Below are 14,624 nucleotides of genomic sequence, written 5' to 3'. Positions count from 1 at the left end.
TCTTTTTGCATAATGGGTACTGTATAGGCCCAGGTTTCATAGGCAAGCTCTTGGACTTCGTTTATATTTGTAGCTTTCTTAGTTTCTGTAACTTCCACAGTTTTCATTGAATTATTTTGTCTTTAGGGAAGGTGTTTGTTTCTCTTAGTTATGTTCTATTACAATGATAGCCAAACTGCGACTCTTTTACCATTAAAGTGTGGCTCTCAGAGCCCCCCACGCCACTCTCTATCCTCCACCTACCAGATGGGGGCAGGGGAGAAGAGCTCAGGACCTCTGCCTTGCAGTGGGGTAAGGGCTTATGCCCAGTAAGGAAGAGTGTCTTGGGCCCACCTGCTGGATCTCAGGGCCCCAGCAGGAGTGGGGCTGGAGCCCCAGCAGGTGTGCCTCGTCTCTTGAATGTCAGGATAGTCGTATGCAGCTCGGAGGATCAGTATGAGTTTGGCCGCTCTTGTTCTATTATTTCTTCTTTTGATGTGGTATGCCCGGGAGAGAAAACAAACAACTTAATTTTTTTGATGTTCATTTATCCCAAGGTCTGGACTATTTTTCTAGGTCAGCCTCTTCTGTAAGGGAGGAAAAGACTATGGTAAGAAATATCTGCATTTTTTTTCTTGGATGCATCCCTTTAGAATCCCATCACAATCAGGTTTCTGAGAATTATCCAGTTGGCATTACTCCAATTGGCCCTTGCTGTTCTTTCAGCTGGAAAACTCTAGAGGCAGAATTGGATACTTATGTCTCTAAATTACAGTACTTACATAATATTACATCTCTCAAGATTAAATGAGGACAAGTCACAAGTGCAAAGTAAGATTCTATTTCCTTTGTGCCTCTTCACATAACACAAGAACCATGGTTTACCCAATGAAATTAATAGGCAGCAGGTTTAAAACAAACAAGAGGAAGTACTTCACACGTTGCACGGTCAACCTGTGGAACTTGTTGCAATGAGATGTTGTGAAGACCAAAATTTTAACTGAGTTCAAAAAAGAATTAGATAAATTCATGGAGGATCAATCCATAATGGCTATTCGCCAGTATAGTCAAGGAAGCAGACCCTTGCTGCGGGTGTCACTAAACCTCCAACTTGCAGATGCTGGGACTGGATGACAGGATGGATCACTTGAAATTACCCTGTTCTGTTCATCCCTTCTGAAACATCCAGCCACTGTCAGAGACTGGTCCATCTAATCCAGTACCCTTTGGTCTGACCCAGCATGGTCTGTCTTATGTACACAAAATTTAATTGCAAAGTATCAAATCTGTTTTAGGCTTGCAAACAAGCTTGCTTTTTTAGCAATAGACTAGAATCTTGGAGAATTTCCAGCAAATATGTAATCAGCGTGTTAGGTTCAGCTAAAGAACCTAATGTTGAGGCTTCTGAGTATGTGTGAGACTTTATCTTTGAAGGAAGAGAAATTTGTCTCATCTTTACAAAGGTATAGTTCCTATCAAATGTCCAGATCTAAACCAGTAAAAACGTGAGTACGTCCGTCCCTGTTTATGTACCTACTCTAATTGTACTTGTCAAACATTTCTGAGAATGGGGAGGGGAAATACAATAAAATAATTTTATACTGGATGCAGTTTGTATGTTTCTGTCTGACAACTTGAGACAGAAGCTGCTTTTTTTTCTTGCTATGCCTCTGTGAAAGTATATTTTTTCCATATCTAAAATTATATAAACTGACAAATATGTGTGGAAGAATTATTTGTTAAATTCTGCAGATATAGAGCCTGAGGATGGTGATTTTGTGGTCACTCAGTTATTCCAGATATTTCTAGATGTTAACTTTAATTTTGTTAGCTTAATAATAAGGTATCCTTTTTTAATAAATACTCCTAAAATGTATGTTGTTTATTCCTCAAATCTGTTATGGGTTTTTTTTTGGAGGGGGGGGTTAAACCTTTGGGACATAATCCTGCAAAAGCTCCTGAACAAGCTGCTTACTACTGTGACTAGTTCCAGTTAAATACTCCTGGCAGTGAGCACTGAACTCAGCAATAAGATTAAAATTTTCAAAAGAGACTGGCTCTTTAGTGACATAGACATTTTTTTGAAAATGTTACTGTGTTATAGGCTTAGGCCCCAAGTCATTTATAATCATTATAACTTATTGTGATTTTTTCCCCTTTATTACAGTGGAGTGTAAATACCCCTAATAAAGATCAGGGCACTATTGTGCTAGTCACTCCACCAGTGAATAAATGGACTAGAAAATATTTGATGGGACAATTGATCTTAAATGGTTCCATCTCTGTGGTATGTGCCCCTCTGCTCTGATTGTCTGCAATGAAATGCTTCATTTCTTTGAGACTTATTCTATGTTTGTTAAGCTTTTGTTTGTCTCTAAATTAAAAAATTATATATTTTAAATATACCTTACTATCCAGAAATAATAATAATCTCTGGAAAATGTTGGATAAAGTAGTTGAATATCTATCAGTGCGGAGAGGAGTTCTTACTTTAATTCTATTTGATCTGGTTATAAAATACTAGAATAAGACATTAGCTTTATTCAGACATTCTAAGGTTATGAAAAGGAACTGCTGCTGATGGAAAACATTTTATTGGAAAACAAAAAAATCCAGCCAGCCGCACTACAAGAATCCCTGTGAGAGGGAGAGAGGGTGTCTTTTTTTTTTTTTTTTTTTTTCTTTCTTTCTTTTAACTAGTTCTGTAGATGTCACTTTGACCTCATGTATTTCTAAACACAGCTGGCACTTCATATCTGGAATATCTGCATGTTCAAAAAATATAAGCATATTCCTGTGGTTCTCTCAAATGAATAGAATAACATGACAGATATATACTAGGTGAATTAATAAGCTGAATATATCTGATTATCATCCGTTAACAATGTTAGCAAGGACGTGGTGGTAATTAGACTCCAGAGGAAATATCCCATCCCCGACTCCATTAAGAACCAACAGCATCATTTTTTAGTGTTTGCAGACTCATAATGTATTTACATAATGGTTTATACTCTGGACAATGATGGATTAAAGCTAAGTAGGTCAGGAATCCACCCAGAGATCAAGGTTTCCCCAGAACTGGATCCCTTCTCCCAAACATCCTTCCATCCCGAGTTTTCCATCCTCAACCTCACAGGTATTAGGACCTAAACTTTCATTGCATTTGAGTATGGTTTCACTGTCCACTAGCTGCAAGCAATTGCAAAGCATGCATGAGGCCTTGCAGGGAATTAAACAGTTGAGAGGGACACCTACAGTGAGTGGGGCTTCATTTGCAAAGGATGAGTAGGGGTGCTTTTGCAATATTTGTAGGCGGCATTATGTGCCATTGGTAGCAGTCACCATAGCTATTGGATAGACTGGTACCTCGTGCTGAGTAAAGAAGGAAATGGGAGCCTTTTGCAATACTGGAGAACAGCACATTGTGTGTGGAGAGTCTGGCTGCTGTCTGCTTGAATCCAAATATCAGCTTCACAAATCAAAGAGCAAGGCATTTTTTTTTAAAAAAATTAAAGCTTGAAAACTTGAGAGCTGCGGGGGAAGGAAGAAACCAGAAAAGATTTAAATTCTTGGAATTTAGTTTCTGTGCACTTGGGTGTCAGTTGTCTCTTATTTATATCAGAGTTGTGTATAATTTAAACTCTTATAGAAAATGAAGTACTGGTACTTGTGTAGTGGTGGTGGTGGCTGTTTGCGGGAAGAGATAAACAAATGTACTCTTTTAATGACTTCCTAAACTAAACAAGGATAGTTTAATCCCCTTTGAAACTTGAATATGTGCTCTTGTTTTGTATGGATCTTAATTTGAATTATAGAATCTTTGCTCTTTGTACTGCCACTTTGGGAAAGATAAATAGGAATATCACCTTTCTTGAGGTCGCTTACTAATTTTTATTCCTTATTTTTCCATATCTACTTTTTTAGCTCAGAACTGGAATTGTTTTCTTCTGTTGTATCACTGTAAACCAGGCATTCATGAAAAGACTACATATGTCGTCAGTTTCTATTAACTTGTCCCTTATTTCTGGTAGATTTCGAGAGATTCTAAAAAGTTTGTTTATAAATCGGGAGGAAATCAGAAAGGAATACCTCAAGCTGGAAATGCGGTTTAAAGAGAACATTTTGAAAACATATTACCAGAAACAATTCCATGAACAAATTGAGTTGATGTGCTCTGAAGAGAGAGTAGAAAAGGTGAGTGATTTTTGTACCACTTCATTTTGCCATGTTACAGTATAGAACCTCTTTTTTGAAATTTTTACCTTTAATCTAGTTCAGCTATCTAACCTTTTGTATTTAAGTGTTCAAGTGTCTTCAGCTTGTGAATTCCATTTTCAAAGCGACAAAGATCCTTAAGAACCCAAGTCTTGCTAAAGATCAGTAGGACTAAGTTACTTGCCTAAATTAAACTTAGCCTCCTAAATCACTTGAATTCTTTTAAATGTGTTACTTGGGTCAGGACCATATGGATATTAAGAATATCTTCTTTTAGGGCAAAAATTGTATAGTTTTAATTTTAATATAAAGGAAAAGGGTTCTAGACTTCCTTTCTTCCATATGATTTATTTTAACTGTGGCATGTTACCTGTGCCTGTTCTGCAAGCTGTGTATAATTCAGTTGTAATTCTCAATAAATATATCCTGAATATTACTGAAATGCAAATTGCATTGGATGTCATAAGTTCATATGTACAATTTTAACAAAACAGTGCAGCGTACGCTGTATTGACAATCAGATAACATTTTAACAGTTGACATTAATACAGAAAATGTGGTGTTGATGTGAGGTGCACTATTTTTTCACACAATAAGGAACGTGTTGACACGTTGCTGCTGAGCACAAAAATCTCTCAATATTTCAATGTAGATGTGATTCACAATTGCTAATTTGAGATCTGACTAGACTGAACAATTCCATGCTGCATTTGTGCAACAACAAACTTACCAACATAGCAGCGCACCTGGCATAGCTACTTAGGTCACTGTCATCTGAGAAGTCCATTTGCATCACAGTAGTAACAACAAACCTCGTCAAGCTCCATGCCAAACTTAAAGCAATACAAATTTTCTGCAGTGTTGACAAAGGAAAGCTAGTCTTTTTTTAAAGCAGTTCTATCAGTGGCCTTGCAGTTCAAAACCCATTGGCCTGTATTTCAAATGATTGCTGTTGTTCAGAGTTTGATATCCTAATCTTCTTTTAGAAGGTCCAAGAGTAGGCAGGAAAGCCTGAAAACACTCCAATCTTAATTTAGTTTCTGAATAAAAATTTACAGCTGTAAAATATAGATTTAATTTTTCCTCTTTTTAATCAGTTATTATAGCAAAATTTAACTTAACTGGCAACAATTTCAGATTTCCAGTGTGTGCAGTGATTCACTTGGAGGTTTAAACTTGTTATAAATAATGTCAAGGTAAAAAATGCGCTGTTGTTTCAGAAATCTTGTGCTTGTCACAAATGATGTTTCGAGTGACTGACATATTCCAGAAGTTTTTCATGTCACAATCTGCAGTGAATGGAATTTTGAAGTACTACTTTAAAACATTATTTTTATCCTGTATCATCATTTCTCTAACATCTATTATAGTGAACAATTATAATATGTTTTTCCATTTTAACAGAGCAATAGCTCTGCTGTAGTTAAGATTAAGACTAGCTTTGTGTTTGAAGCTCAGTTGAGTGCTCTAAGATCTGTACAGTTAATCAGATTGCCTTGAAATTTGATGTGCTGCATGGGGTATAGTTGTACGAGGAGACTTTGGCAAACCAGTAAAGTGTTTGAAACCACTATGACTTATTGTTAAAGGCGACTTAGTTAGCAAGCTGTAAATTGGCTGTTCAGCAATCTCAGCTTGACCAAGGCAGGAGGGGAGGGGGTTTGGGTGCTACAGAAAGGGCAGCTTGACCCCGCGTCTTCCTGATAACAACTGTGTTGAAGTTGCTGATACATGCATTTTAAAAGAGCAGGATGTACCCTCAGGAATGTCTGTTGGGGTCTCAAGGGTACAGATTCTGGAAAAACCTACACCTGGTTAATCAATAATCAGAAGGAGCCTCTTGCTTGCCCATTGGAACTGTTTGCTTGACAAGTTTTCTTTAAGGGACATGTCATTGTATTACTAATGTATAAATAAGGAGGAAAAGCTTGAGATGGGGGGACTCTTTGGCACTGGTCTCTCCCTCTGGATGCATCTTGTGCTCCCCACCAGCAGACGGGCTGCCGCTGTGTAACTCGAAAGCCACGCTCAGCTTTGGTAATTATCAAGGGTTAGGGGTGTTTTACTCACTTCATTACAGATGTGTGTAAGTGCTTGAACCTAGTAAAGTTTAGCTTTAAGTGAAAGCACTCTTGTGTTGTCCTGTTTGTGCCAGCCATCTGCCGTATCTCCTCTGATTTATTTCCTGACACCTCCTCGCACAGAGTAAAAGTTACCAAGAGCTTTGGGTTGAAAGAACCCAGGGTAACATAGTCAGTTATCCAAATATGATGCCACCAAGCGGATCCCAAGATATAATCCCTGAGGGGAAAAAAAGCTGGCACATTCTGGCATTGGTTTTTTTTGCTCAGAGAGATCAGACCAGGGATCAGTCATTACACCAGGGACTCAAATTCCCTACCAACCTCTCCCTCCCCCTAATAAGTCAGTCTATGAGGAAGCCCTGCTCTCTGGGTTGGGATCTTAGAATAGGCATGTGAGAGCATGCACTGAGAACGCACTGCTGACACTGAGATGAGGAGCTGAGAATGGGTATGCTTGACACATCAGAAACTTTCAGAGGAAGGGGGCAGGGAACCCCCACGCATTTGAATGGAGCAGCTCACTACAGCAAGGGAAGGGATTCTCCCATTAGCTTAGTTAATCAAATTCCCCAAGAGGTGGATTAACCTTCCATCAGCCTAGCACTGTCTACATCAAGGGCTAGGCCAGCTTAATTATGTCACTCAGAAGTATAAATTCTTCACACCCTTGAGCGATGTAGCTGAGTTGATATAATTTTGAGTGTACACCTGGTCTGTTTTCTCTAAAGTTGCATACTTGCATGGATTGTCTTGAAATTGGCTTTGCCTCCTGGAGTAGTTAGTTATCCAAATGTAAGAAATTCAGATTCTGGTAACATAAAAGCTTGAAACCTAGCTTGCAAAGAAATCTGAGAATGAACTGTAAACATTTGGGGAAAATCCACCTCTGTTAAATTTTGTAGGTTATTTAAACATAATTGATACAACAGAATATTCAGAAAGTGTGTAATTTATTTTCTCTTAAAAACCAGTTTAAACATGTGACTGCTCATTCTTGAACCTCCAATCTCCCCTCCCTGTAAGTGGCAATAGGGGAAAGATTTGGGTCTGCAGTAAGGGATGGGAGTATTTTATGGGAATGGGTGGTAGGGGATGGAAGAGGAGTTGAGGGTTCAGGTAATGGGCAGGCAGGAGGGGTTGGGGAATGTGAGGAGTCACAGAGAAAGATGGGGGTGTGGGGTTGTCAACCCTGAATTTCCCCTGGTAATCTGGGAGAGCCCTATCCCTCTTCAAGAGTCTGAGCCCCAATTCCTCCCTGATGTGTGTCCTAGGAGCTGCTGCTCTTTGGTACCTGAGCCCCTCTCCCTGCCCTTGCATGTGAGTTGGCATTAGGGGTTGGAGTAACACAAATTTAAATATCTGAAATCCAGAAAATGAATTGTTATGGTACACATCACTCCTGTGTGGGGACTGGGTGGGCTGGGGCATTCCTGAGGAAACAAGAGCAGAGGTCGCAACTGGGGATAGATAGTGGGAATGAGCGGTCCAGCTTGCTGTGCAGTTAAGGCTACATAACCAAGGTAGTATGCAGCCTACCAGTAAGTTGCTACATGTGATATATGTATTTGGCAGCATAAGGCAGGAGACAACAAAGAACAACTTCTTAAACGTTAATGACTGCTGCAGTGCTGAGTAATGGCTTAATGGGCTGGGAAGGGAAGAGAGAACTGGAAATGTTGGTGGCAGGGGCTGCATGTTAAGGTGAATGATGAGACAAGGTTGAAGAAGCACATAGACACAACAGTCTTCTCTTACTTTCTTAAAATTACGGTAACAATCATGTAACAAAAGTGACACAGTTCTGAAACACAGATGTTGCATGGGATTTCCCTCACCAGCCCTGTTAACTACACACTGCAAACATTTCAAAACATGACCATTATCCCCATTCCACTATAGCAGATATACTGGAGTGGTGAAAGAGTTCCAAGGAATCATATAGAACCGTGTGGCCTAGAGGAAAGACTGTTGGACTGGGACTGTTCCTAGCTCTGTCGTCGGCTTGCTGGATGACCATGGGCAAATCATTTTACTTCTCTGCCCCAGTTTTCCGTCTTTAAAATGGGGATAATGATGTAAAGTTCTTTGAGATCTACTGATGAAAAGGGCCGCATAAAACCAGGTCTTTTAATGATTAACCTAGCCTAAGTAACATATAACTGCGAACCTAAGTTAGAATTACACCTGCCTAAATGACCATTAACTCCTACCAACAAGCATTTCTCTTTCTGTTTAAAAAACTAGAAAATTAAATAGCAAAAAACTTTATTAATGCAGAGTTAAAGTTATTGGTAATAGTTCTTGCTCTTCCAGAACATCAAGTTCAGCAAAACTCAAACTTTTGTAAACCAGAAAAATACAGAGTTATAGTAAAACACCCAGACAGTCTTAACTCTGCCCTCTTTGAGTGGTGCCCCAATATGCCCATAACACAATGTAAAGGCCGAGTGGGAGCATGTGTAATAGACGGGTGCTAGCTGCACTTGCCCTATGATCGGAGTTTACTCCCCTGACAAAATACCACACTTGTAAAATTTAACAATCATTTCATACTCTCTTACCACCCTTTCACACTTGAACAAAAGATACCACCTAAACCTGTATTTCCCCTGCCCATCATTAAATCCAAAGACCGCTCTCATGTCCCACCTAACTGCTGATAACACCAATGGCAAGAAGGTCCCAGTGTCCTGCTACCGACACAGTCTTGCATTTCTGAATTGAGATGCTCCATATGTTCCATGGCCTGAAGGGATTATTATGATCATTTAATCTAATCTCCTGTATAACACAGGCCAGATGTAGCCTGGAACCTCAAGTTACATATGTACCTCTTTCCTTTGCTTGCACACCTGGGGAGCACTCAGACCCAGAGCTGCTCAGATCAAAATCACAGTTCATTCAAGCTGCTCCAATTTATTCCTTCACTATTCAAAACAGCTATACCTAACAGTGAATGCAGCTGGAGTGCATGAAGATAATTCCCAATGCCTGTTGCCAGCTTCAGGGGAGCAGAGTTAAGATTGTGTGGGCATGTAGCTTAATTCTGTATTTCCTGGTTTTCACAAATTTGAGGACTCTCTGTTTTGGAGGATACCACCAGGCAACCTTAACTTTGTGTTAACAAAGGTTTTTTTGTTTAATCATTTATTTCATTCAAACATTTTCTATAAAATGTTTGATATTTGCTTAGAAACGTAATAAGGATAAGTGCAGTACCCTATTTATTAAAAAAAAAAAAAAAACCCGCTGTAACCTTGAAATTGAATGTCCTTTTGATTTGGTTGGAACAAATTGTATTGTAATTTCTAATCCAGTCGTGATATAAAAGTGACTGTTCATGTTTCCCTGGTATGCTATGCTTCTGTTCTTACACACATTTTGGGAAGTATGCTATTTTTCTTTACTGCTTCTGTTTTCTTCATCTGAAATAGACTACAGGATCACAAGAGAGTGTCTAAGAAAAGTGAATTTTTAAAGGACATTTTTCATTAATGAAATATTCATTTTATGTTCTCTCTTGATTATTGTATCCAGCTGTTGAGTTTGTGCAGTACTGGGTGGTATGCAAACTTTCCTATCCAAACCTTCCCCATCTTCATGCTAGGCTCGCTTAGACCCCATCCTGGCAGGAGGGAGGAACCTAACCGTGGACTGGAAACATGGGAAGTCTCAGTCCAAAAGAAGAATTGTTGAAGAATGAGCAAGTGAAAACCGAGAATGAAGATTACCTTAACTAGCATTTGTGAAATCAGTGTTAATTTGTTGTGAGTTTGGGTCCTGAGTACTGCGTTCTGTGAACCAATCTTGGGCTATTACTGACCTTTGCCATGTTCACTTTACATGGGGCTGCCTCTGGAGCCAGTGTCTTTGTTTGGCTCATGCATACTGGCCCCTTAAAGCTCTCGTCTTCAGCCTCCATAACAAATACCTTCAAGTCTGTGCCTCAACTCTGCTCTGGGCCTAAACTCTGGGGCTCATTTTCTGCTGCTGCTTGATAGTTCTCTCCTTATAGAATCATAGGACCGAAAGGACCTTGAGAGGTCTTCTAGTTCAGTCCCTTACTTAGTCTTGCCTTGAGTGTATTATCTAGACCATCCCTGACACATGATTGTCTAACCTGCTCTTAAAAACCTCCAGTGATGCAGATTCCACAACCTCCCTTGGCAATTTCTTTCGGTGCTTAAGTACCCCTACAGATAGGAAGTTTTTCCTAATGTCCAACCCAAATCGCCCTTGCTGCAACTTAAGTCCATTGCTTCTTGTACTATTCTCAGAAGTAAAGAACACTTTTTCTTCCTCCTCCTTGTAACAACCTTTTATGTACTTGAAAACTGTTATCATGTCTACATTTTCTCATCTCCTGACCAATCAAACCCAATTTTTTCAATCTTCCCTCACAGGTCATGTTTTCCAGACCTTAATTCTTTTTTTTGCTCTCCTCCTCCGGACTTTCTCCAATTTGTCCACATATTTCTTGAAATGTGACGCTCAGAACTGGACACAGTATTCCAGTTGAGACCTTATCAGCATAAAGTAGAGTAAAAGAATTACTTCTTGTTTCTTGCTAATACGTCCCAGAATGATATTTGCCTTTTTTTTTTTTTTTTTTAGGGCTGTCGATCAATCACAGTTAACTCACACGATTAACTCAAAAAAATGAATTGTGATTAATTGCACTATTAAACAATAGAATACCAATTGAAATTTATTAAATAATTTTGGGTGTTTTTCTACATTTTCAAATATATTGACTTCTACTACAACACTGAATACAAAGTCTGGATCTGTAAAAGCAGCAAAGAGTCCTGTGGCACCTTATAGACTAACAGACGTATTGGAGCATGAGCTTTTGTGAGTGAATACCCACTTCGAAAGCTCATGCTCCAATACATCGGTTAATCTATAAGGTGCCACAGGACTCTTTGCTGCTTTTACTGAATACAAAGTGTACAGTGCTCACATTATATTATTATTTATTACAAATATTTACACTGTAAAAATGATAAACAAAAGAAATAGTATTTTTCAATTAACCTCCTACAAGTACTGTAGTGCAAACTCTTTATCGTGAAAGTGTAACTTACAAATGTAGATTGTTTGCTTGTTGTTTTTGTTACATAACTGCACTCAAAAACAATGTAAAACTTTAGAGCCTACAAGCCCATTCAGTCCTACTTCTTGTTCAGCCAAGCGCACAGACAAACAAGTCTGGTTACAATTTGCAGGAGATAATGCTGCCCACTTCTTGTTTACATTGTCACCAGAAAATGAGAACAGGCATTCGCATGGCACTTTTGTAGCCGGCATCACAAGATATTTACAAGCCAGATGCTTTAAAGATTCTTATATCCCTTTATGCCTCAGCCACCATTTTAGAGGACATGCGTCCATGCTGATGATGGGTTCTACTCGATAACGATCCAAAGCAGAACGGACCGACATATGTTCATTTTCATCATCTGAGTCAGATGCTACCAACAGAAGGTTGATTTTTCTTTTTTGGTGGTTCGTATTTTTTACAGTCCAACTATCTGTAATCAAAATAAATATGAAGTGAGCATTGTACACTTTGTATTCTGTGTTTTAATTGAAATCAATATTAAAAATGTAGAAAACATCCACAAATATTTAAATAAATGGTATTCTACTGTGTAACAGTGCAAATAATCTCAATTAATTTTTTTAATCGCTCGACAGCCCTACTTTTTTTTTTTTTTTTTTTTTTTTTTTGCAACAGTGTTATGCTATTGACTCGTGTTCAGCTTGCGATCCCCTATGACCCCCAGACCCTTTTCTGCAGTGCTCCTTCGTAGGTAGTCATTTCCCATTGATTGTTTCTTCCTAAGTGGAGTTTTTTGGATTTGTCCTTATTGAATTTCATCCTATATACTTTAGACCGTTTCTCCAATTGGTCCAGATCATTATGCAGTAGCTGGTCCTTTCCACAGACTTTTGTGCTACTTCCCCATTATTATATGCGGGATGTTCCCTGTAGTCTCAGGGAAATATGTCAGCAATATAACACAGGCCTCCAAAGGCTGGAATGGCTTGGTCTAAGCCACTTGCTGCGTCCACCTACATACCAGCTGCTCCCTGGTCTGTGTCACGTGTCAAACATGCCCCTCACTGGGCTCAGAGCGCAGGAGACTCAAACATGGGAAGAAGTGGGAAAGAGGGTTCTCCTCCATTCCTTTTGCCCTAATTTTCAGTCCCCTGTGACCATTGGTCCCCTATATAGCTTCTACTCTATGAGTCACTTCCCTCCACCACCTTTAGAACAGGGATAGTGTTTGAGGAATTGGAGTTGAAACTTTCTTCGTTTTGTCCTTCTGCTCCTTTCTTATGTATCTAAGTCCTTGTCTACACTAATGAGGTAAGTCAATCTAAGTTGCACTCTTTTAAGTTACATAATTTAAGTTGACATAGCTTAGATCGATTTACAGCGGTGTCTACACCGTGCTATGTCGGCGGTAGATGCTTTCCCACGAACTTAGCTTCCACCTCTCAAGGAGGTGGAGTATTGAAGTCGACAGGAGAGCACTCTCTCGTTGACTTATCGCATATTCACCAGACTCACTAAATTAACACCATTGCATTAATCGCAGCAGCGCCGATTTAGCCTCTAGTGAGGACAAGCCCTACATGTAGTCATGCTGTCATTAGGGGAGCAAGGATTAGAATTCAAGAATTCCTCGCTCTTTTCTACATTCTTTGCTTACTAGTAACTAGACAGTGCTACCTGTAAGAATAATATAGGTATATATAACTTTTTTCTATTCTATAGTTTGACCATTATAGCTTTTAAATTTTTTTTTAAAACATGCAGTTTTTATAAGAGTATTAAACAATTTACGATAGTCTCAAAAGTCCTACTGAAAAGACTTCAGAGGAAGACAACTATGAATGAGAGCGTATAAAACAATTTAATAGACTTCAGTAGTGCACTTAGGAAGAGTGTGCTACTTTACAAATATTACATAGATCAAAGACTGTGTAAATTGTTTTGACTATATCTATCCAATTATGGAAGCCTGCGAAGTCTTTTTCATAACAGAATTCAGTGAACATTATATGGTAGTTTCCTGTTAAATAATTTTATATGGTTGTATTTCAGGCCACTTGTAAACGGGATCATAGGCTCGCAATGCTTAAAACTCGTCGTTTGCATGTGCAGAATAAGAAAGAAGAGGAGATGAAACACTTTGAGGAGAATACTAATTGGCTGCATCGTGTGGAAAATGAAATGCGTCTCCTGGGACAAGATGGCCATATTCCACAGGTAAATGACTTTCCTTTCAAAGGTAGATTTCAGACATAGTCAAACACAGACTCATAGACTTTAAGGTCAGAAGGAACCATTATGATCACCTAGTCTGACCTCCTGCACAACATATGCCACAGAATCTCACCCACCCACTCCTGTAACAAACCCCTAACCTATATGTGAGTTATTGAAGTCCTCAAATCGTGGTTTGAAGACCTCAAGGTGCAGAGAATCCTCCAGAAAGTGACCCATGCCCCATGCTGCAGAAGAAGGCGAAAAACCTCCAGGGCCTCTGCCAATCTTCCCTGGAGGAAAATTCCTTCCCAACCCCAAATATGGTGATCAGTTAAACCCTGAGCATGTGGGCAAGACTCACCAGCCAGCACCCAGGAAAGAATTCTCTGTAGTAATTCAGATCCCACCCCATCAAACATCCGATCAACAGACCATTGGGCATATTTACCAGCTAATAATCAAAAATAAATAATTGCCAAAATTAGGCTATCCTGTCATACCATCTCCTCCATAAACTTATCAAGCTTAGTCTTGAAGCCAGATATATTTTTTGTCCTCACTACTCCCCTTGGAATGTTGTTCCAGAACTTCTCTCCTCTAACGGTTAGAAACTTTAGTCTAATTTTGAGTCTAAACTTCCTAGAGTCCAGTTTATCTCCATTTGTTCTTGTGTCCACATTGGTACTGAGCTTAAATAGCTCCTCTTCCTCCCTGATATTTATCCCTCTGATACATTTATAAAGAGCAATCATATCTCCTCTCCGCCTTCTTTTGGTTAGGCTAAACAAGCTAAGCTCTTTGAGTCTCCTTTCAGAAGACAGGTTTTCCATTCCTCGGATCATCTTAGTAGCCCTTCTCTGTACCTGTTCCAGTTTGAATTCATCCTTCTTAAACATGGGAGACCAGAACTGCACACAATATTCCAGATGAGGTCTCACCCAGTGCCTTGTGTAATGGTACTACCGCCACCTTGTGTTTACTAGAAATACCTCGCCTGTTGCATCCCAAGACCGCATTAGCTTTTTTAACAGCCATATCACATTGGCGGCTCATAGTCATCCTGT

At 39.3% G+C, this 14,624-nt stretch overlaps 1 protein-coding gene across 1 annotated transcript in view; it reads left to right on the top strand.

The window, feature by feature from the left end:
* The window catches only part of KIF18A (kinesin family member 18A), a 131,089-nt gene that overhangs the window by 55,449 nt on the left and 61,016 nt on the right, over positions 1–14,624 (top strand). Inside the window, exons 10-11 of the mRNA XM_030560216.1 lie at positions 4,011–4,173; positions 13,396–13,560. Coding sequence (XP_030416076.1) covers positions 4,011–4,173; positions 13,396–13,560 — 328 coding nt within the window. The remainder of the gene's footprint in view (positions 1–4,010; positions 4,174–13,395; positions 13,561–14,624) is intronic.

The sequence above is a fragment of the Gopherus evgoodei genome, chromosome 4 (genome assembly GCF_007399415.2).
Source record: "Gopherus evgoodei ecotype Sinaloan lineage chromosome 4, rGopEvg1_v1.p, whole genome shotgun sequence".
NCBI lineage: Eukaryota > Metazoa > Chordata > Testudines > Testudinidae > Gopherus > Gopherus evgoodei.
Note: the sequence above shows the minus strand (reverse complement) of the source record. Positions and strands in the feature narration are given on the sequence as shown.